Consider the following 23,546-nt stretch of genomic DNA (forward strand, 5'->3'; position numbering starts at 1 on the left):
TAAAGATGCTCTGTATAAAAAACTTCAAATTAATATTGAAGAAACAGAAGTTTCATTTTATGATGAAGTACGTATTCAGTGAACAATATCTCTTTGATCAACTTTTGCTATCCTCACTTACTTCCAAGTCCTTGCAAGCACATTATTATTCATTTCTTGGAACCTCTGTCTAGAAGAGCTTTGCCTGACACTGTTATAGGCAAATAAACAGACAGCTAAGAAACTTGTAGTTAGGGATTCATTGTGAAAAACGCTTTTTGGCATATAAGCTGTCTGTTATATAAGCTGTTATATTTTGGCATATAACCAAAAATAAATTAATTAAAAAAAAACTAAAGACGTCTTTCCTTGGCTTACAGATAATTAAAGGCAAGCAAGTAACAAATGCTGGTCTTTTCCTGTGGTAACCATGTCACAAGTAGTTACCTACGGCATCAAGTACCTCCCCCTGCATCGCACGCCTCTGCTTTGAGAACTGACTTGGTGCTGCTGGTGTGTGGGTTCTGCACAGGCCTCCCTGGTGGCCCGGCCTCCCTTCGTTAGCTCCGGGGCACTGAAACTACGGGAAAACAGGAGCAGGTGGTCCAGAGTGGGCAGTGACCTAGGAGAGGGCTGACAGTTTTTACTTTTAGACAAGTAAGCAATGAAAAAGTGTTCATGACTGTTCCCTTTGCAGAACTCTCCCTTCAGGTTCGAACTTGGAACTTGCCAGCTTTGGTCATGTATTTTATGCCCTTAAAGGGTTTGTACTTCTCTCCATACATATCCAGACGATTCACTTTGAGTCCAGAAATGGCCAGCTGCTGGATCTTAAACTGCAGGTTAATCGTGGGGTTCTCATCGGGTTTGGAAGCTCCAGCATGGAGGTGATAGCCAGAAGAAAAAGGAGGGGTCCTAAAATGAGCCAAATGCATAATGTGCAAAATGTTCCCCGGATTTAATAATTAACTGGAAATGATTTTACCTAGAATTTATAAAAGTCTACAAAAGAAGTAAATATGGTGGACCACAACTTCTGATGCCGTTCCTGGTGCCTCTCAATTTACCTGAATAATAAAATTTACAGTGCAGCAGAGGAAAAACCATGAAGATAAGACAGGAATAAAGACACAGACCTACTAGAGAATGGACTTGAAGATATGGGGAGGGGGAAGGGTAAGCTGTGACAGAGCGAGAGAGTGGCATGGACATATATACACTACCAAAATAGAGAGCTAGTGGGAAGCAGCCGCATAGCACAGGGAGATCAGCTTGGTGCTTTGTGACCACCTAGAGGGGTGGGATAGGGAGGGTGGGAGGGAGGGAGATGCAAGAGGGAAGAGATATGGGAACATATGTATATGTATAACTTATTCACTTTGTTATAAAGCAGAAACTAACACACCGTTGTAAAGCAATTATACTCCAATAAAGATGTAAAAAAAAAAAAAAAGCGCTGCAACATTGTAGCAGATTGTTTTACGGTTCCGTGAATATTCGCTCCCAGCACCTCTTGCCCTTGCTGTTGAGGGTGGGCCTGGACATGTAACTTGCCATAGCCAATGGGGTGTCGGAGGACATTTGGCTAGTAGAGAATCGTGAAATGTGCTTGCATGGTTGGGTCTGTCCTTGGCGTTCCTTTCTTTCCATGAGAATACCATGTATCCTGGAGGATGAGAAACATGTAGAGCAAATCTGGACCCAACCCACAGCCCAGGCCAAGCCCAGGCAAGCTCAGCCTACAACAGCTGACGCTAGTCAACTGCAGGTGTGTAAGCGAGAAATAAGGGCTTGTTTTTGCATGCCAGTGAGATTTGGTGTTTATTTATTATGCAACGATATTGTGGCACATGTTGACTGAGACAAACACATAAAGAAAGGGTTTGGGATTCTGAGCCATCCAATTCTGGCACAAAAACAGGATCTTCTTTCTCATTTGCAAATGCCAAGTTAAATTAATAAAATGTAATGTAGGGCTTTCAGCATCTTAGATGTCACTTTTTTTTCTCTAAATGAAAAGAGCTAGAAAGCGAATGTTGACACTGTTTTTGCAGCCCAGAAGGAAGAGGACATCAGGCCAGAAGTCACTCACAGCTAAAATTGCCAAAGATAATTTAGATAGCATTGTCCATTATGGCAACCTATTTCAAATGAATTTAAAGGAAGGCAGACCCATAGTGATAAATAGATTACTGAAGAAGAATTTAATATAGATACCTAAAGTTAAATCTTTGACTAGTTGATTCAGATGTCTAATTATGCTTTCCATACACTCTTTCAAAATATATTTGAGTACCTATTTAGTGAATAAGTAACACGAAGAGCTCAAAATTGAAGGAGACTTGCCCTTAAGGAAACTTGTAAGTAGCATGAGGCAGACACAGAAATGCAAAGACGGTAATAACATCAGATTTCTTCAACTGCCAGAGAGGGGAGACAAGTACAGATGGGTTAGAAAACATTTTTAATAAAGCTCCTTGGGAAACGTAGAATTTTATTGGTCCCTGACTGAAAGGCAAAGTTTTTTTTAATATTTTTTCTTTCTTTTGGTCAAGATACTAAAGTAATGCATATTCACTTCAGAAAATTTGAAAAATACAAAAAGCACAAAAGAGGGAAATTAAAACAATCTGTATCCCTACCACTCAGCGATAAGTAGTATTCACATGGTGGTGTGTTACCTTCCACTCTTTTTCCTTTTTTTAAAAAAAAGGCAAGTAAGCTTCTGCTTTTTCTTCTTGCCTAATTCTCAGAGAGTACTTTTCTGCATCACTGTGTGTGAAACAATACACACACAACTTTCTCCCAGAGCAAGTCTCTGTAAGATTCTCCTGTCACTGATTTTGCCTGACACATGCTCAATCCGCATGTACAGTTCTTTCTTCATTTCCAGAAAATATGTTCCGTTACATCTTTGACTTGGGGCTCAGTTCCTCCATCAGAGGCCAACAATCTGTAGATTGGTTTATATTCCCTGTCCTTCTTATCTCTTATCTTCTCTTCAATCATTTTTATCTTTTCTTTCCACCTGCATTCTAGGAGAACTACTCAAGTTTGCACTCCACTTCACTGACTATTTTCCACATCAATTCTGTTCTTTACTAACTTCAATGTGGATTTTAAATCTGCTATTGCTTGCTTTTGTTTGGTTTGGGGTTTGTGTGTATTTTAGTCTCTTTACAACTGTTCCTTATTTTATCCATCACTTCCTTTCTGTTTCATCTCTGCTTTATCATAGAGGTAATGTCATCTTGGACTTATAACCCAGATGATAGTCCTCTGTCCTGTCAGGGTCACTGCGTTCTTAACCACAACAGAACATCTAGAATCTTCATTCTGTGTGCTAGGAAGACCAACATCCCACCTAGTATCTCCAAAAATTCTTAGAGGAATTATATTTCTCCTATTCACTGTGGCTTTGATTTCCTGTTTCCATAGAATTCTGGATTCTCAATTGGCACTTTTCTCTGGCACATACTGTCCCTTTTCTGAGATGTGTTACCTCACATCCCTCACCACCCCATCCCTGAACCCACAAAGCACAATCCAGCCACTGGGTTGATGCAGCAGACTGTCACCAAAGGTTTCAGGTACAGAGCACAGTAAAGAACTTAAAACCAACCTTCGGACATCCCATTCTTAGCAATTCCTTGGTCATTCCTGCTCTGAGAACTGGTCATCTCTTCCAGAAGAGCCCAGCCTACTGCCTCGCTGTTGGTGTTGTCTGCTCTCCTCTCTCATCCTCTCCTATCTCCCCCCATTTCCTGCTCACCACCACTCCTCCCCTTCCCAATTGCAAGCAAATTCAAGGGACTGTGAGTTGAGGTCCAGGTAGATTTTCCTCAATTCACCTCTATTGGCTTTAAAGTTCTCATCCAGTCTCTTTCTTCTATTTTAGCATCAGGCTTTATTTTGGCCTTAGTGTTTGAGACTGTTAAAACTTTTCATCTATGTCTGTACCTTATTGACATTTAACAAGAAGTTGAAAATAGCTACATTCAAATGCCACTTTGAACAAAAATTCTGGGCTGTTCATCAACAAATTTATTTATTTATTTACTTGCTTATTTATGAGATGTTTCATAGCATTTACTATCTGCCAGAGATCATTCTAAATGCTTTATAGATATTACCTCATTTAATCCTCACCACCACCCCATCTGCACACAGATGAAAGTTAGGTCAAACCATATTAATAACTTTTGTTATTTTGCATTTTGTTTTTATCAGATTCATACTGTGACCATGTTCCCCATTTAAAAAATATTTTTCAAAAACATGATTTTAATGTTACATAGCAAATTTGCACAATTTATTTTGAAGAATATTCTTTTATAAAAATCTTGGCATTATTGTTTTTTCATATATTCAGTTTTTACAAAAGAAATTGCTGGGTCAAAAGGATAAACTTGGAACAACTCACTTAAGAAGTAGATCAAAATATCAGTTTCATGACATCTTCCCCACCCCTGGTATTATTCCTCAACTCCCTATAAACAGAATGCACGAAAGGGAACTTTCTGTTTCTGGGAATGAGGTGTGTGTGTGTGTGTGTGTGTGTGTGTGTGTGTGTGTGTGTGTGTGTGTGTGTGTGTGTGTGTGTGTGTGTGTGTGTGTGTGTGTGTGTGTGTGTGTGTGTGTGTGTGTGACAGTAAAGAAAGAAATAAATATGGGAAGGTGTTAAAAAGACATATATGTTTCTAATAAGAAGTCCAGAGGTGACACAAGTTGCTGTAGCAACTGATATATGCTGTCAGGGGTTAAGTAAGAGAGAAAAATTATAGTCGATAAAGAACATTTTAAGAACTCGTGCTTAAATTGTTTAGGTAAGACATTATGTAACCTTGTGCAGTTAAACATCAGAAACTGTGAAAAACTGTTACCAGCAAAACTTGGTACCAGTATCTCTCCTTTACAATGAAACAGAGAGAAATATACAATCCTATGTTAAAATCAGTGGCAGTATTCTTTTTATCACTCATCATCATCTATTTGTTCAACAAACACTTTTTCAGCACCTACTATTTACCAGCATGCTGGAAATGAAAAAAAGAATGAGATAAAGTCCTTGCTCCCAAGAACTCACTATAAAGTAGGGAAGACAAAGGTACAAATAATTACACTAGAAGATGATAAGTACCATTCCAGAGACATCAACAAACCAATAAAGTAGGAAGTGACTAGTTCTGCCTAGGGAGTCAAAACAGGCTTGACCCCAGAAATGAGCATGTGAGCTGGGTATTGAATAAGAATTTTCTATGCAGAGAAGGGAAAAAAGGCCTTTCCAGGGAGAACGAAGAGCTTAGACTCTGTTGCATAAGTCAGAATATACCAATGGCTGTGTCTTGCATGGGTTACAGGTATGTACCAAAATACAGGTATGTACCACCCACAGGATGGCCAGGTGGGACCTGGGCAGCTAGCATCCCTGGGTTAGTCCCCTCCAGCCCTGCACATTCTCATCTCTCTCATTCCCACATACTGTAGATATAGAATTTTCTATGATACTGTGATGCAAAGAATGTTAGGAAGCACTGCCCCAGGTTGCTGAGAGATGACAGAGGTTTGTAAGGCTGGGAGTAATAATAAGATCAGGTTGGAATTTTTAACAACTTGATGGCAGACAGGAGTGGAGAAAAACTGACTCTTGGGAAGGAGAAGTAGGAGGCTGCAACAGATTATATGTTCAGATATACTGGCTGTCTCACCAGGTAGGGTCCCTCCCTTAGTAGGATCACACTCCTGCTTGGGGATATCAGGCTTAATCATGTAACTTGCTTTGATCAATGAAATATGAGTGGACAGACCCTGTACCCTTCCTTTGCCAGCAGAAGTTCTGAGAGCATATCAAAGGTCCACTATAACACTGTTTTCCCTCTGTAAGAGGCCAGCACATCCCAACAGAGTCAGTCTGAAATAAACAGGACGTGAAGCAGGCCTACAGCTGACTCTCAAAGACCAATAATGTGAGTAAAACATAGATCTCTGTTGCTATAAACTACTGAGACTTGAGGATTATTTGTTACAACTTAATCTGACTGATACAGAGGCTAACAAGGCCAGCCAAGATAGAGAATATGAGTGCCTGAACTGACAGCTAGTCCCCTCAGAGTCAGTAAATCAATCAGTGGAGGTTCTTAAATGATAAAGTCGCAAGAGAAATATGCTGTTTTACAATGGCTCCCAATCAGGGGTACGAGGATCCCTGGGGGTCTTTTACAAGGAAGATATGTCCTGCCAGGGCTGGACTGACCATATGCATTTGTGCTCCTCCGAGCTTACATTCTGCAAATATCTGCTCAGCATTTATTTACTCTAAATGGGAAGTAGCTGATTTCCTAGCAAAGCTTATTTCCCACTATCTTAAATCTGCATGTGAACCACAAGCTGAAATCTGAATAATTCATCTTTGCAACAGTGTGTGGCAATCAGAAATGTGACAGTCAGAAAGAATGTGCCGGTGCTTGACCCACACCATGGAGGAGTGGCTTACCTTTTGGGTAAGGTCACTGGCTTCACTGATGTACCGATCTCGCTCCTTTTCCAGTTGAAAGATAATCTTTCTCTGCTTCTGAGCCTCTTCTTTATAGTTCTGGATTTCTTCCTCCAGGTTTCTCCTGGCTTGTTCGTGGAGCTTCACCAGGTCTATCTGTTTCTGGGTTGCACTGACCGCCTTAAGCATATTCTAAAAATAAGGACAACACACCAGCCCCATTACTCAAAATGTTGGGAGATTTTTGGTTAAATTTACTCCCTGTCTTATCCTAAAATAATTAGATGCATTGTTTGGGAGATGAATAAAAATAATCATATTTTTTACAGCTTATTTAGAGCTTGTTATGTTAATTCTGCACAGAGCACTATAGACATACCTATAAATGCACTAAGAGACAACATCCTCAGGAAGTGGGCACTATATCGCTCGCATATTAGGGGTAGGAAACTGAGAATGAGAAGTTAAGCTACTTGCCTACAAGTTCATACAACAGTGGAGTTAGGATTTGAATCCAGAGCTAGCTGACCCCAAAGCCAACCTCTGTCCCAGCTCTTGTCTTTTTCTTGTGAAGTTAGAACAGCTGAATCTAATCATGTAACACAGGCTTTGACTACAAAATAAAATAAAACTAACTTATTAAAAATACAGATACCCAGAATTAACATACACTCCAACAATATCACTCAGAAGAATAGAAAACAGGTGTTCAAACAAAAACTTGTATGTGAATGTTCATAGTATCACTATTCACAAAAGCCAAAAGGGGAAAATAACCCAAATGTCCATCGACTGATGACTAAATAAACAACATGTGTTATATCCACACAGTGGAATATTATTCAACCATAAAAAGGAATGAAGGGCTTCCCTGGTGGCACAGTGGTTAAGAATCCTCCTGACAATGCAGGGGACACGGGTTCAAGCCCTGGTCCAGGAAGATCCCACATGCCGCGGAGGAACTAAGCCTGTGAGCCACAACTACTGAATCCCGCATGCTACGACTACTGAAGCCTGCGCGCCTAGAGCCCATGCTCTGCAACAAGAGAAGCCACCACGATGAGAAGCCCGTGCACTGCAACGAAGAGTAGCCCCTGCTCGCTGCAACTAGAGAAAGCCTGTGCACAGCAAGAAAGACCCAATGCAGCCAAAAATAAATAAATAAAAATTAAAAAAAAAAAAGGAATGAAGTACACGATACAACATGGTTGTAGCTTGAAGACATTATTCTGAGTGAAAGATGCCAGACATAAAAAGTCACATATTATATGATTCCAGTTATATAAATATGCAGAATGGTCAAATCCACAGAAACAGAAACCAGATTCATAATTTCCAAGGGTGGGAGCAGGGGAAAGTGGGGAGTGACCACCTCACAGGTACTCACAGGTACAGGGTTTCCTTTTGGGGTGATGGAAATATTGTGGAACTAGACTCATGATGTTTGCACAACACTGTGAATGTACTAAATGTCACTAATGGCAAATTTTGTTTTGTATGTATTTTACAACAGTAAAAAAGAATTAACCTGTTTTTTTAAAAAACACAGATGTTCCAACTCCAGAGACTCTGGTTCAGTGGAGCTGTTATGCACCTAAATTTTTTTTTAAAGCTGCCCTGCTGGTTTCTGATGCTGTAATGGAAATGCCTTGGGTTGGCTGCCCAAGGAGCCAGGTTGTTCCTCTGGAACACAGAGTTAATAGAGTGCAACTCTGGCAGCCATGCTCATGATGGAGCAGAGCTTGTCTGCTTCTCTAGCCACAGCTGAATGGATCCAGTGACTTTTGAAATAGGGCCTCCAGATTTTTGTAACTCAGTAGAAGATGTAAACTTGAGAGCTGCTGGTGATAGCTTTTTTCTGCCATATGGACAGGGAAACAGAGAGAGACGATCCTCACTAAAAGACAGAAATGAAGCAAAAACTCAGCTGGAAGTCTAGTGGTGGAAGTAGAGAGCTTTCTGTGCATCCCAAGAGTGTTAGGCCAGGTTCCTATCTGTTCCTGAGGCCCAGCTGTATCCTTGGGTTCCATGAGGTGCCTCATAATTCCTTCACAAATCTCTAACCAATACAGACCTTCAGCCAGGTCTGAAAACCACTGGCATAAACAGGTTAAAAAAAAATGAACATTAAACCTTGGTTGGATGACAATGTAGAAAATGGAAAAGGTCAACTTTACTTTCAAGTATTGAATTAAACATTTGCTCTATGAAAGATAAAGCCACTTCAACATGACACTGAAAGAACCAAATATATTAACATTGCCGCCTGTCAAAACTATGTCACTCACTCACTCAATGGTGGCATTTCAAGTCAGTGGGGAAAGAATGTATTATCAGTAAAGGCTGACTGCATACCTGCAGAGGGGCAGGTGCTGTGCCAGGCATTAAGGATGCAACGGCCCGGGAAAAAAAAAGTTAAAAAAGTACCCTGCCCTAAAGAAGGAGTTGACGTAGTCAGATCAAACAAAATAAGTATAAAATTAATGTGTTAGGTGTCCTATTGTGGCAGAAAACCTATAGGTTGTTTATCAGAATATATAAAATATAAATGGATTAAATATTGTATGTGTTACAAATAAATTTAAAAATCTAAATCCAACATTACTTACATATATAAATTTATAGAATAAAGAAACAGTTACTAGGATCATGCAAAAAAAATTGATGACTTTCTTAAGGAGTGCTCAGCATGTAAAGATATCTAATCTTATACTATTTCCTGAGATTCCCTAAATAGTCTACTTTAAGCTAGAGAGTAATCTATTCAATACTTTGTTAACATTTATTCAATTCTGGGAAACTTAAAGAAGTAATAAAAATTCGGAATGAACAAATATAGGCTGTATCTACTTTGATGAGATGAAGCTATCTTGGCCAAAAGCCATCAGGCTGTCTGCTCTGGAAGCAGCCTGCCCACTCTACACCTGGCCCATCGCTTTTTCCTCCCTGGAGGAAATCCTTGAGCAGGAATGTTTACCCTAAATCCTTGAAAGTAGTTAAATCTCCTAAGAGTGACTGTCAATCAAAGGAATCCTCTGGAAGGGGCAAGGAGGGGAAAGGGGGAGTGGTCTGCCTTGAATGGAGGATTTCCAGGCCTCAAGCTCCCCCAACCCCTCCCTCAGCTTTGGACCATGTTGAGCTCAAAGACTAGGAGAAATAAGGGCCAAAGACAGAAACGAAAACCTACAACACTCCTGAAAAGATGGTGGAAAGGTTAGAGACTCTTTATATGGCCAACCAGCCATCCTTCAAACACCTAGAAGTTAAATTTTATTAGCACTCACTTGTATTTTCTGGATTAGCACAAGTTGCAGATTATAGATATTAAAATCAGAAATTTTGGACTTCCCTGGTGATGCAGTGGTTAAGAATCCGCCTGCCAATGCAGGGGACACAAGTTCGAGCCCTGGTCCAGGAAAATCCCACATGCCGCGGAGCAACTAAGCCCGTGCGCCACAACTACTGAGCCTGTACTCTAGAGCCTGCGAGCCACGACTACTGAGCCTACGTGCCACAACTACTGAAGCCCGTGTGCCTAGAGCCTGTGCTCCGCAACGAGAGAAGCCACCGCAATGAGAAGCCCGCGCACCGCAACCAAGAGCAGCCCCCCACTCGCCGCAACTAGAGAAAAGCCTGCGCGCAGCAACGAAGACCCAACGCAGCCAAAAATCAAGCAATAAATAAATTTATTAAAATCAGAAATTCTGATCAACTGCTAAGATGCCAAATAACACACCAGCAATAAAAACAGAAACCACAAGACACCCTGAAATCCCCTGCTGGTTTATATGATAATTCTCCGAAGTCCCTTTGTGCTCATAGGTGATAATGCGGTTTCAATTCACAGCCAGTGAATGGTGGAATGTGGATAGCTGCTTAGAGGAAAATTGAGCACTATTATTAATTCTAATCTACTTTTGTTTGCCTCAGAGTTTTCTCTCCCCTGCAACCAGTTATAGGCAGATATTATAGCACTAAAGAAAGACATTTATTTACCAGTGTTAGTGTAACAAACTCACCTTATTCAATAGGTCCCTTTCTCTCAGAAGCTCATCCACTGCTTTCTTATCAAGTTCTGCTTGTTTCTTGGAAGCCTCCACCTCTACATCACCAGGGAGAAAAACAATAATAAATATAAAGAAAACCTAAGAAAGAATCTGCCAAAGCCAAAGTGACATAAAACTGCTTTATAGGGGCTTCCCTGGTGGCGCAGTGGCTGAGGGTCTGCCTGCCGATGCAGGGGACACGGGTTCGTGCCTCTGTAGCTATAAAACTACTTTTCGTTGAGTGTTCCGTGATCTTCATTATAATTCAGTGAGGTAGGTCTTCCTGTCCCTGAGGCTTAAAGGCCTATATGCCAAGGGTGCACAGCCAAGAGGTGGCAGGGCTGAGATTGGGAGTTTGGTCTCTCTGACTTCAAAAAGTCCTTGCTTTTTAAATCTTTTTTATTATACAAGTAATTAGAAATACAGGAAGAAATTGGAAATAAAAATAAACAGAAGGGAAAGTTTTCTAAATCAGAATCTACTTAAGATTTTGATGTGTCTCTTTTCTGACTTTTTCCTATGCAAATATACATGTGTGTATAAATATGAATATTTATACACCACATACACCAAGAGGGAATCATACCACACATACAGTTTTGTAACTTGTTTTATAATTAACAAACATAAAATAAATACCTCTCTATATTATAAATGTATATCTACATCAGAATTTCTAATGACTTCATATTTCACTGTATAAAAATGTATAATTTATTTAGCCAATCCCCATCTTAACATTTAAGTTGCTTCTTCTTTTTTAATTTTTTTGCAATTATAAGCAATAATCCTATGAAAGTTCCTGTTCATTTGTTCCTCTAGGAGAGGAAGTCCTGGATCAAAAGTGATTTTCTTTTTAAAAACATTTCTCCCCTACTGCCGAATTCTCTCCAAAAATTAATAGCAGTTTAAATCCACACCCAAACCACCACTGTTATTATCACTCTCTTTGATCTTTGACAACCTGATAGATTTTTCTAAACCAGTATGTCCATATTTAATTTACATTTCTTTGATTAGTAGTGAAGTAGACTACTTTTCCTGTTTAATAATCATTTATTTGTTTTTCTGTTTTTCAAATTGCCCACACTGGCTCTTTGCTCATTTTTCTCATGAATTGTTTACCTTTTTATGAATTTGTAAGAGCTCCTTATATATAATAAGGATACTAACTCTTTGGCAATATTTTAGACAATTTGCCTTCACATATAGTCTTTTGCTTTAATTTCATTAAATCTCTGCATTTTGGCTTTATTGTTCCTACATTTGACCCTAACTTTTTTCCCAAAAAGTAGTTTATTGTCATACTACCATTTTCTTAATAATCCATACTGCACACTGGTATGAAATGACACCTTTATCTTAGATGATAACCGTGGGTCTTTTTGTGGCCTTTCTGATCTCCATTGATCTGTTTATTCAGGCATTTTCACTAAACTATTTGATTACTGAAGTGTTATAATACATTTAAACACCTGGTAAGGCAAATGTTCCCTTCTCACTCTTCTTTTCCAGAATTTTATAGCTATTGTCACAAGTTTATTCTTCTGGAGGAAACTTAGAATCAGTTTTCAAGTCCCAAGCAACATAACTCACTGAAATTTTTTTTGGAAATATTAAACGTGTAGATTAATTTGGACAGATTTATATCTTTATCATATCGAGTTTTCTCATCCAGAAACTTGGTGTATCTGTCCATTTTTCAAGTCTTCTTTTATATCCCTCAAAAGAATTCTGTAGTGTTTTTTATATATATGTCTTACAGATATCTTGGTAACTTTATTCATAGATATTTTATTACTTTAGTTGCTATTGTGAAAGAGGGGTTTTCCATCATATATTGTAACTGGTTCTTTGTAGGAAAGAAAGCTATTGATATCCATATATTTATTTTATAACCTGCACCCTGTTGAACTCTTGTTAGTTCTGGCAATTTTTCAGTTCATTTCTTGGATTTTGTGGTAGGAAATCATAACATATGTGGTAGGAAATCATGCTCCTAACTATTATGTCACTCTTTGATAGGGCACAACAAAAGGAAGTGCTCCGTAAGAAGAAATAATGATGTTAACGATATCTGTAAAATAACCAGAAGAGAAAGCACGATGACTTCTGTAAACATGATTTAGGGATGAAGGATTGGGTTCAATACTTAATGGATAAAATTTTTTTTCAAAGCTTAGAACTATCACCAGCAAAAATACAGAAATTTTAATATGGAGTGTTTTCTGAAATTCACTAAGCCAGTTACAAAACATGCTCTACTAGTTCTATTTATTTTTTCATATCTGTCATTGAAGACATTAGATTGTAAACTCATGCTAGACTGTAAGCATCCTGAGGGCAGGAACCTCCATGCACCCAATGCCTAGCATAATGCCTGCACATAGTGTGTACTCAATTTATTGAATGAATAAATAAATGGAGAAATTATCAATATCAGCTGCAACTGTGCCTCAGTAAAAGATTATTTCCGATGTCTTAGGAGGATAAATATCTGCACTTCTCAAAGACGTGACAAATATTTCTAATAATCTTATCTAGACATTTAGATTTTACTTAACTTTTAGGGAGGCACTGTACATTTTTATGCTTCTATGTATGTTATCTCAGTCAGTAATTTACAGCTGAGGTCAATGAGGTGTTCCTACCCCACATTTTCTGGTGCAGTCAGAATTCAAACCCTGATCCTCTGTCTCCAAGTCTCTGAGCTGTTTCTACCACACCATATTTAACTAACATATCCTATTTTTAATTATATTCTTTTTCAGAATGAGATAGTATTCTCTTACTACTTTTATAAGTGGTAATATATCTGGATAACAATAGATGACTTTTTTTTTTTTTTGGTCGCACTGCACGGCATGCATCCCCGACCAGGGATCGAACCCACACCCCCTGCAGTGGATGCACAGAGTCTTAACCACTGGACCGCCAGGAAAGTCCCAATAGATGACATTTAGTAAGCACTTACTGTGTGCTAGGCACTGTCCCAAGAGCTTTCTATATGTTAGCCATTTCATCCCCAACAGCTAAATGTGATAGAGGTGGGATCTGAACCCAGGTAGATTTGACTCGAGGGTTTGTATCCTTAATGATGTTTCTGTACTACACAGCCTCCTGTGGCACTTAAATTTTCCCTTCACAGGTCAATGTGATAGTTGGCTAAAACAAGTGTTTCCCATATGGTAAAGTACTAACAGAGGAAAGGAGTTAGAAGCCATTAATTTTTGTCTCACTGATTCTGGGTATACTATTGTCTCAAATACTGCTCATGCGGAATATTCATTTGAATTTATCCCGCATCTTCGGTGAAAAAAGAAGACTGAAGGAAAAGACATGTAGAACCCAGACCTAAGATTATAGATGGTATTTACTCCATTGACAAATACTGAAAAATACTTTGGGCTCAGTATAACCTGTTGAAGAGTTTTTTAAGGTAAGAAAGTTCAAGGTATTCAAAACCATGTCTCCTCCATATTATCTACTTACCGTTTTGAATGTTATTTTACTGAATTCATTTGGCATGGTTTGTGTTTGCATGCATGGAGTTGCCAGATGACATTGGTTACCAATGAAACGCTCATAAACTAATAAAACAAAGCACAAAATGATTCTTGGCTTACCTCTCTCCAATCCCAAGATCTGATTTTTCAGGGTTTCCTTGTGCTGTTCCACTTCTCCCTTTTGACTTTCAATCTGGTGCAATTTCTTATGGATTTGTTCTCTGATTTTGTTGAGCTTCCCAATCTCAAGGCGCAACTGATGGACTTCTTCCTCTTTCGCCTATGATTATTGAGAGAGGATTAACCAGGGACACTCAGTCAATAAAGAGCCGGTGACTGGATGATGGTAAACTCACAACCAATAAAAGGACACTGTTCCTATGTCAGTGTAAAGCTGTTCTGTGGGATTAAATCAAAACACACGGTTTGGTTTTTGAGAGAAACTGAAAAGTCTATATAAGCCATAATAAAATATATGGCTATATGAGCTAAAAACAATGAAAAGACTGATTAAACCTGATACCTCAAGATACCATGGAATTGTTGAATCAAACAAGATAAGAACGCTGAGTTGTATCATAAATGTGTGAAATTTGTGTACAAATGCTGTAGTGATTAGCAACTTTCATAGACTCACAAAGTGATCTCTCTTAGAGGTTATTAACATGCTATAAAATATTGAGTCTTTCGGATCCACATGTCCACTGTAGTGCAATTACATAACGTTAGAAAAGGGGTCCTCCTTCCTCAGAGTATGTTAGTCAATGACTGTATATATGGACAGGTGGACAGGGTAGCATTAATAAGCAAGTCTACACGATGTCAAAAGGTATCAAAACAGCAATTCCAGCAAAGTAAAGCACCAGATTTTTGTCTATGGATTTCAAGTTTTATGAATTTTTTTTAAATTCATTTTTAAAAAAATGTGCCATTCTTAGAAATGACTGGGAAAGCAACTAGTGATCCTACTGCAAATAAAGAGTAGCAATTATTCCTAGTTCTTGACAATGAAGAGGCTTCACTTAGCTGGGCACGCTATCCTCAGATCACTGCTAGAAGCAGAATCCCATAGGTTTAGGATCTGATAACAAAAATATTCCATCTTTCAAGGTGCCCCATGCATGTCATCAAAGGAGAGAATTATTGGCATAAGTATTTTTCCTTTAATTTCACCTTAGGGGCTAATACATTATTTTGCCTGCAGTAGTCGTTTCATTTCTGCTTTAACTTGGAGCATTCTCATAAAGAACGGTTTTGAGTCAAACATTTCTGGACTGCTTAAATGTTCCTCAGCCTCAGATCCTACCAGGTCCAAATTAGTTCATCTAAGGCCCCTTTCAATTAAAACAATAAGATGTTCTAATTCAGTAGTTATTAATCCAGACCCCATGGTTAGAAAAATTAATCCAGACCCCATGGTTAGACTTCAGAAAAATCCTGTAAACCTCTAAGACTGCACGCAAAACAAGACACAAGATGTGCAAATAAGTGTGCGTGCGTGTGTATGTGCACGCACACACACGCTTTCATCAGATTCTCAAAAGGTGCTGTGATGCAAAAACTGTTAAGATTTACTACTCGAATCAATGTATTTCCCTGATTAGTCACTCATTTTATGCCCAGTATTCTAACATGACTAGAGTAGGGCTTATGGATTTTTCAGAATTGGTGATAAACATAAAGCCGTGCTGCTAAGCATGTAGGCAGACAATATGTATCCAAGTATAAAACGGGTTATCCAACCTTAATTTGCAAGCACTCTTTAATCAGGGCAGGGAGAATAGGAGACCTATCTTGAAATTTACATTGGACAGAAGTGAAAATCATGATTCTGCAGTCCTAAGCGTAGATATCAAATAGTACCAGTCCGTCCCCCACCCCTCTCACTCCATACAAGTAGGGAAATACAATCTCACTTCTTTGCCACTCACATGTGTAAATGGTTTCTAGCTCTGGGCAACTGGTTACTTGCAAGGCTAAATTACAGAGGTGAACATCTGAGCTCACTTTGGAAAGTATTTGCATAGTCATATGATTAATAATCAGCTTAGCAATGTTATAAGAATGGAAGTTATCAAACTGCTTCCGGGCATAAAGCAATCACTGTAGGTTTACACCTGCCTCTGAAGGACCAAGGCTAATCCACGTTATCCAACCAAAGGCTAGAACAGCATCAGCCAATTCATATTAATAGGGAATGAAGGAGGACATGCTAGGGAACAGATATGTCACTTGGTGTTTACTTTGAGCTCCAACGCCTTCTGCTGGTTTTCCTGGGATAGCTGCTCACAGATCAAACTATGCTGTTCGTTTTCTTGCTGAAGTTTAGCATTTCTCATCTGAAACTGCTCCAGCTCCTTTGCAGCTCTCTCATTCAGTATCTGAAAGATGCAGAACGAGCTGGTTAATGCTTTTGAATCTGATTACAGTAGCTGCACATCCACGCAGGAGGCCATGCAGACCTCCTGGGACAAGCACGGCAACCACACTTTTTTTGTCTTCGCAGAAATTGTTCTTTCTCCCCAGTGAAAGCATGAAGGCACTCAAATATGATGAATGTTAAATGGCTGGGGGAAATGATGCCTTCTAATGAATAACACAGAGAACATATTTTTTTTTCTGGGCACCTTGGGAAGTCTTGTTCACAGGTGGTGGATAAATATTTTAATGCCTGTTTGCCATTTGGCAGGCTTAGCGTACACAACAATTGCTATAATCATTGCAAATGAGCTAGAGATCCAAACGAGCTTTATCGGCTATGGGGCTCAGAAGCTATATCTTCAGAAGCAAATCCTGCATTAGCATGCCTACAACATTTTCATGAACAGAACCATTCACTAACACCAACACAAAACAATTCCCCTTCATCCAACTTAAGTCAAAACTGTGGAGTAGTAGTGGAATGATTTCTACCTCCCTGACTTCAGTGTCAGTTGGATTTTCCCCTTCCCAACTTGACTATTCAGAGAAGACAAGGTTTTATAAAAACAGAGGATTATATTTTGGGAAGTCATTTCTATTGGGAAAATATTAGGGAGATGGAGGGATATCAAAAAAAAGAGAGAAGATGGCTTAGAAGACACTTACTCCAATATATAACTTCCACTCAAGCAAAAGTTAAACACAGAAAGAATCTATCCAACTTCCCATCAATAGGGACTAAATAAAATTTTCCATGGGTCCTGGATGTTGCTAAACAAAGTACTATAGTTTTAACGTGATAACCAAAAACCTCTCAAATTTCAGGCTCAAAGAAAGTCACGTGTTTTTTTCATGGATGTTGCACACTGCATATTATCTATTTGATTTCTGGCTTTATATAAAATTAATAAAGCAATTGACAAATGTGTTCTACTATCTAATTTTTTAAGTAGAAAAATGATGTATGGCTTAAAAATACTTTGGAAACTTCCTAAGAGAACATGTTTTCAAGAAATGACTTTTTTCAATTAGATGAAATGGTTCTTCTTTAAGAAATTAGAAAAGACAGACTAGCATTTGTGTTACCTTAAACTGTTATTACAGAGGAAATGTTTTTTAAATATTTAAAACGCATAAAGACAGTGTGTGGTTTCCCAAACTTGAAAATTAAACCTGTTAAATATAAATCACGCTATATTCACAGGCTGGAATGCTTAGAGCAATGAGAGTGAATGGTCTTCTGAGCTCTGTCCAATAGAACTTCCTGCAATGAACTAAATGTTCTCTATGTGCACTGTCCAATACGGTATCTATTAGCCCCATGTAGCTATGGAGCACTTGAAATGGTGCTGGTGCAATTGAGGGACTGAATTTTTAATTTTATTTAATTTCAAATAATTTAAATGTAAATAGCTGTATGTGGCTAGTGGCTACCATATTGGATACTGTGGTTCTATAACTATGTGGCAACAACATAAGGGAATCTCAAAAACAGGATATGAGGAGAAAGATATTAGACACAAAAGAGTACATCCTATATAATTTAATTTCTGTAAAGTACAAAAGCAGGCAAAACTAACCTCTGCTTAGAATTCAGAAGAGCGCTGACCTCTGGGGAGAGAGTGACTGGGAAGGGGCACAAGGAGTCTCCCGGGGTGCTATTTCTCAGGCTGGGCGCGGGTAACCAAGACGTGTTCAAGGGGAGAAAATTCATCAAGCTGTATACTTGTGACTTATACACTTCTCTATGTGTATGTTACACATCAATAAAAGGATAAAAAGAGATTAACCTGTTGGAGCATGGCAGGAGGGGGCTGGGGGTAGAGTATAGGTAGAGCATATCTACCTATAAGAGCCATTCAAAGACCAAACACAGTACAGTGCTACGTGCTGTGTTACCAACATCCACCAACATCTGCAGTGAAGGGAGTTTGCTGCTTTCCAAAGAAAATTCAAAAATCCCCGTTCTTGTCTGGCCAGGCCCCGTGGTGCAGCCCTGCCCAGCCTACCTTCTGTTCCTTCAGCTGCTGCTCCAGCTTCTGAAGCTCCTCCTTGCTCTTCTGCACGTACTGCTGCAGGGCCTTGATTTCTGTCTGCCTGGTGTCCATGTCCGTCTGAATCTGCTTGAGCTCTTTCTCTAGTTTTTCCTTCTTCCGAGTCTCCCGCAAAGCTTCGTTCTGATGTTGCTGGATTTCTTGTTGGAACTACAGGCACGGAAAGGACGATGGGGGTTGGGGTGCGGGAGATGAGCCCCTCAGGACGGGTCTCAACCAGCTGAACTTCTCCCGCTCTCAGATATTTTCAGGGCAATGACTCTGAAGTAGTATTTCTCCTGCAGGAGAGTCATCTTTGAACTTCAATGTTCAAACTTTTCAAGAATATTCTGTATTATTTTTCAGAGCCTTGGCACCAAACAGCCACCCTGAAGGTGGGAACAAATCCACAAAGAAAGGTATAAAATCCAGTTAAATACTGGAAGCCCAGAATTCTAGGGAAGTCAAACATGGAAAGAATTCATCTAACTCTCCATCAACAGAAACTAAATAAAATGTAGCCAGCTACCCTAAATAGGAAAGTGTATTTTCCATGAGTCCTGGATATTGCTAAACAAAGTACTACAGTTTTATCATGACAGCCAAATTCTATGAAAAGTCCTTCTCCTATCTCATGATCAAAGGAGTCTCCTGTTTTTCTCCTCAAGCCTGCGCTTGTATACCATCTATTTGACTTCTGGCTTTATAGAAAAGTATTCAGAAGGATTCAGCTAGATGACTTCCTTACACAGGAGAAAGGCCAGGGGAACTGCTTTCACCATCCCCAGATGCAGGGTGCCCTGGCTGTCACAGGGGACACCTTCTTGGGCCAGAAATGTAAGCAGTGCCCTATCTTGGTAACTTCTCAGACAGAGAATGACTCAGGTAAAACTGCTCTTGCAAAAACAAACCAGAGAAATAAGCAAAACAATGGATGCTTCATTTGGTGACCGGGCCGGGGGCAAGGGGGTGGTGGGGGGGAGGGAGGGTCATAAATCTGAGAAAGGAACAAGACCAGAAGGGAGCCTGGAGAAGGACAAAACCTCCTCCTAGAAGGTAATGGTCCTTGTCTTGCTCTCCGTGTCAGAGCAGACCTGACTGATGGTCTGCTCGGCCTCTTCCCTGGACCGCTCCATTTCTTGTTGCTGTTCAGTGGTCTGAGCTAAGGCCTCTCGTAATTTCACCACTTCTGAGAAGAGTTGGTCTCGCTCCTTTGTCACTTCTTCTTTGAACTTCAGCAAATCTCGGATACTAAAATAGAAGAACATGGGAGTCAGACGAAATGGCCATCTGCTCAGGGAGCCTTCTTATCATCCTCTGAGCTCGTTTTCATGGGAAAGACTTATGGTCAAGGATCAACACTATTCAGGTGTGAAAGAGAAAGATCTTTATGCCCTGATGTGGGAGCTGTTTCTGAGGGTTTTTTGTTGTTTTTTTTTGCGGTACGCAGGCCTCTCACTGTTGTGGCCTCTCCTGTTGCGGAGCACAGGCTCCGGACGCGCAGGCTCAGCGGCCATGGTTCACGGGCCCAGCCGCTCCGCGGCATGTGGGATCTTCCCGGACCGGGGCACGAACCCGCGTCCCCTGCATCAGCAGGCGGACTCCCAACCACTGCGCCACCAGGGAAGCCCTGTTTCTGAGTTTTTAACTGAAAAAGAGGATGTTCCAATAATAATATGCATAATATGACCCCTTTTCTTATTTTTAAGCAATTACAGTGTGTGTGTGTGTATGTGTGTGTGTGTGTGTGTGTGTGTGTGTGTGTGTGTGTGTACTATAGGCATTTTTATAGAAGTCCAGAAAAATAGGCATCAAATTGATAACTGGTTATCTCTGAGGAGTGAAATTTAGGGTGGAAGAGTTGGGGGGGCTGATTTCTACTCCTTGCTTTCCACACCCCTGTAGTATTCATTCTGAAAGTAGAAAAACCATGTCTGATAAGACCTGTGCGGCAGAATTCATCTAGAGCAAGGCAGCTACTTTAGAGCTGAGAAAGCAGAGAACTTGCATTTGAGACACTTGCAGCTGACAGACATCAAATGACTGTTGGAAACACAGTAATTCGATAATATGTATCGACCAACACTTTTGATGTAATTGTTTAATTAAGAACCTTCAAAACCGCAAACTCTTCTCCATAAACAAGACCTTAAATTCTAAGGTTACTGTAAAGACAGACAGCTACACCTAAGCGCACTGCTGAAGATAAAATTCTGAGTTGGATTGTTTCATCAGTTCTCCTCCTCATGTTCTGATTTTCATTAAAACTCCTCCTAACCAAATCAGTTCCCTCATGATGCTCTTCAACAGTTGTTCTTCAATAGTTGCTCTGATTGTGCATGACTTCTTTTAATAAGAAAATAGAGTCCATTATTATGAACACCACATCTACTGTTTATTTTACCTATTCAACATTTGATAAACGTATCTAGAAAGTACAAGAAATCTAGACAGCAGGTAGATTTAGTTAAGGATGCCTAAGGAAGTGTATGCTCATTCCTGGCTCATTAATTTATGCAAGGTTTTGCATGCCCTACAGAGTGCTAGATTCCTGGAGGAAAGGTAAAGATAGATGTCTTCCCTCAAGGAGTTTACAGCTTAATGGGCAGAGAAGCTCAAATAATTTCAGTACCATGTGATCAGTGCCATACTTGAGGGAGATGTTGGGTCCTATGGAAACAGGGAACACAATGACTCTTCTGCCTGGTCACTGGGTCTGAGGCTTGGGAGGAGTTTGGAACAGAGATGCTGACGGTGATAAAGTTAAGATGGTGTTTAAGATAGGTCTTGAAGGATGAATAGTTGTTTACTGGGTGGAGAGGGAAGAAAAAGGATCCCTGGCATAGAAAACAGTATGTCCAAAGACATGGAGGCATGAGCAAGCATGGTGCTGCTGGGCGTGAGTCTAGCAAGGCTGACTGGGGCAGATCTACAAAGGGCTCTGCAAGACACGTTCAAGACTTTGGGCTTTATCCTTAGGAAACGGGTAGCTGTCGAAGGTGTATATGCTGGAGATGGAAGCATGTAGCTACATGTTTTAGAAGAATAAGTCTGGTATGGAAGATGGTAAAGAGGGGAGATGTCTCCTCAAAGGCAGGGAGAACAGTTAGGAGTCTACTGCCAAATCCAGCAGAGAACAGGGGAGCCGCTGCTGATAGGAGGAGGGGAAGAATGAAGTGATGTTTAGAAGACTGAGTCAACAAGACGAAACGTTAAGGGATGAAGGAGTAACAAGTGTGAAGAGCAACTGTTTTCTGGCCTAGAATCTGAGGTGGTAGGAAGGACAGTGATATGGCTAATCATGGGGCAGGGGGTGTATGGGAGGGGCTGGGAATCTGGGTAGAAAGTCAGCCATTCCACACAAGTTTGAGAGAAATAAAGTTAAAATCTTTACTCATTTTAAAACTGTAGCACTGATTTTATAGAGCCAGAAGTTTGATATAACCATGAATTAGAAGCTCTTGGGCATGGAGAAAGGGAGTATTAAAAAGAAAAAAATGGCAATAGATAGAAAGCTGTCTCTGGGAACCCAACAAAGTAGAGTCTTGTATTCACAAAGAACATTCAAGATGGTACCGGCAAGTCCCAGGCTGTCTGTTGAAGAAGGAGGCCTCTGCAAAAGCAAGTTCAACATGAATCAAGACGGCTATGACCTACTTGCTATCCTGGTCCATGGAGAGTCCAGACCCTTGCTCGACTAGTTTGCTTAGGTTCACTATTTCCTCTTTCAGGGCAAGAATCGTCTCCTTTGCCTTCTGCTCTTTGTCATAGGCTGAGTCCACCATCTTCCAAGCCTTTTCAATTTCCTAGGTGGGTCATGGGATATCAGTGAGAAAAACCAAACTAGGTTCCAGATGCAAGCTAAATTGAATAAATAGAATAATAAAACAACTACATTATAGAAGCTATTTATGGGGAAAGAAGATTACATGTTATACACTATGTATTAAATGTATATTGATTTACTGCATTGTTCAACATGAGTTAGTCAATACTGAAAAGCAGTTTTAAAGGGGATACTGGCAAAGGATATTTTCTCTTGTGTAGGTAAATGTGGCCACAGGGCTGCTACATACTACAGAGGCTGCTATAACTAATGGTATTATTTCTAGTAAAGATGTTAAGATAGGTTTACAAAATTGAAAATGAAAGCTTATGTGCTTTCCAAGTCCAGATATTTTATAGGAAAAAAAAAAAGCTTTATCACATAAGGAATGGTCTTGGATCCAAGTCCTAAATTTGAAGCTCTTGACAGGTTCCATATTAAAAATATATTTTGCCCTCAGGCCCCAAGTGAGCTCCTGGATGGCAAGGTGAACTTTAGAGCCATCCATAGAAATGAGGTCTTGGCTGTCACCTAATTGTACACAACAGCCTTGATAATTCCCATTTCCAGAAACCCAAGCCCAGGCCTTCTCATCAAATGCTTATAGGGGAAAAACAAAACTATTCTGAATACAAAGTGGAATATTAACAGAAATACTTAAAAGTGAATTACAGCCATTCGAGTACACGGACGAAGGACAGTAAATGTTGCAACAGCCTTGAGTTTTGCCCTGCCACTTAATTTTCTTGCAAATTTTCATCAAGTGCAATGTGAGTCCTTTTATACAGGTAAGAATCTATATGCTTAAGGTGAAAATATTATTTTATGTTGACAAGGAATAAAATGAGTGGAAGAAATTATTTAATTAAATAAATTCATGCTATTACATTAGGGAGAGAGAGAGATGATTCTTGGGTAACTGCAGCACATAATTTAGTGATTCAAAACAAAATGTCAGTTTAAGGGGTATGTTTTTCTGTAGCAACCATATGTACTATTTTTGGCAAAACAAATGAAGGATATTTAAATGAAATATGATTATATGAAATCTTGTCCAAAGCAAATTCACCAATTATATTTTAATCTATTCATGACTTCCATTTCCAGTTTTTTAATTTACAATAAAAAGTGGGGTCTTTTCTCATCATAACATGATTTAAAGCCTTCTTATATTGGTATTTTGCAAGGAGAAGAAGAAAATAACAATAGAGAGAAAAAGACACTAAAATAGTGGTTCCTAAG

The 23,546-nt window shown here is 39.6% G+C and overlaps 1 protein-coding gene across 1 annotated transcript in view; it reads right to left on the minus strand.

Moving 5' to 3' along the window:
• The window catches only part of CFAP58 (cilia and flagella associated protein 58), a 111,430-nt gene that overhangs the window by 81,604 nt on the left and 6,280 nt on the right, over positions 1-23,546 (minus strand). Inside the window, exons 3-9 of the mRNA XM_060286002.1 lie at positions 22,136-22,284; positions 19,573-19,729; positions 18,455-18,649; positions 16,268-16,405; positions 14,145-14,304; positions 10,492-10,574; positions 6,473-6,664 (exon numbers count right to left, since the gene is read on the minus strand). Coding sequence (XP_060141985.1) covers positions 6,473-6,664; positions 10,492-10,574; positions 14,145-14,304; positions 16,268-16,405; positions 18,455-18,649; positions 19,573-19,729; positions 22,136-22,284 — 1,074 coding nt within the window. The remainder of the gene's footprint in view (positions 1-6,472; positions 6,665-10,491; positions 10,575-14,144; positions 14,305-16,267; positions 16,406-18,454; positions 18,650-19,572; positions 19,730-22,135; positions 22,285-23,546) is intronic.

This window comes from Globicephala melas, chromosome 16 (genome assembly GCF_963455315.2).
Source record: "Globicephala melas chromosome 16, mGloMel1.2, whole genome shotgun sequence".
In the NCBI taxonomy this organism is placed as follows: domain Eukaryota; kingdom Metazoa; phylum Chordata; class Mammalia; order Artiodactyla; family Delphinidae; genus Globicephala; species Globicephala melas.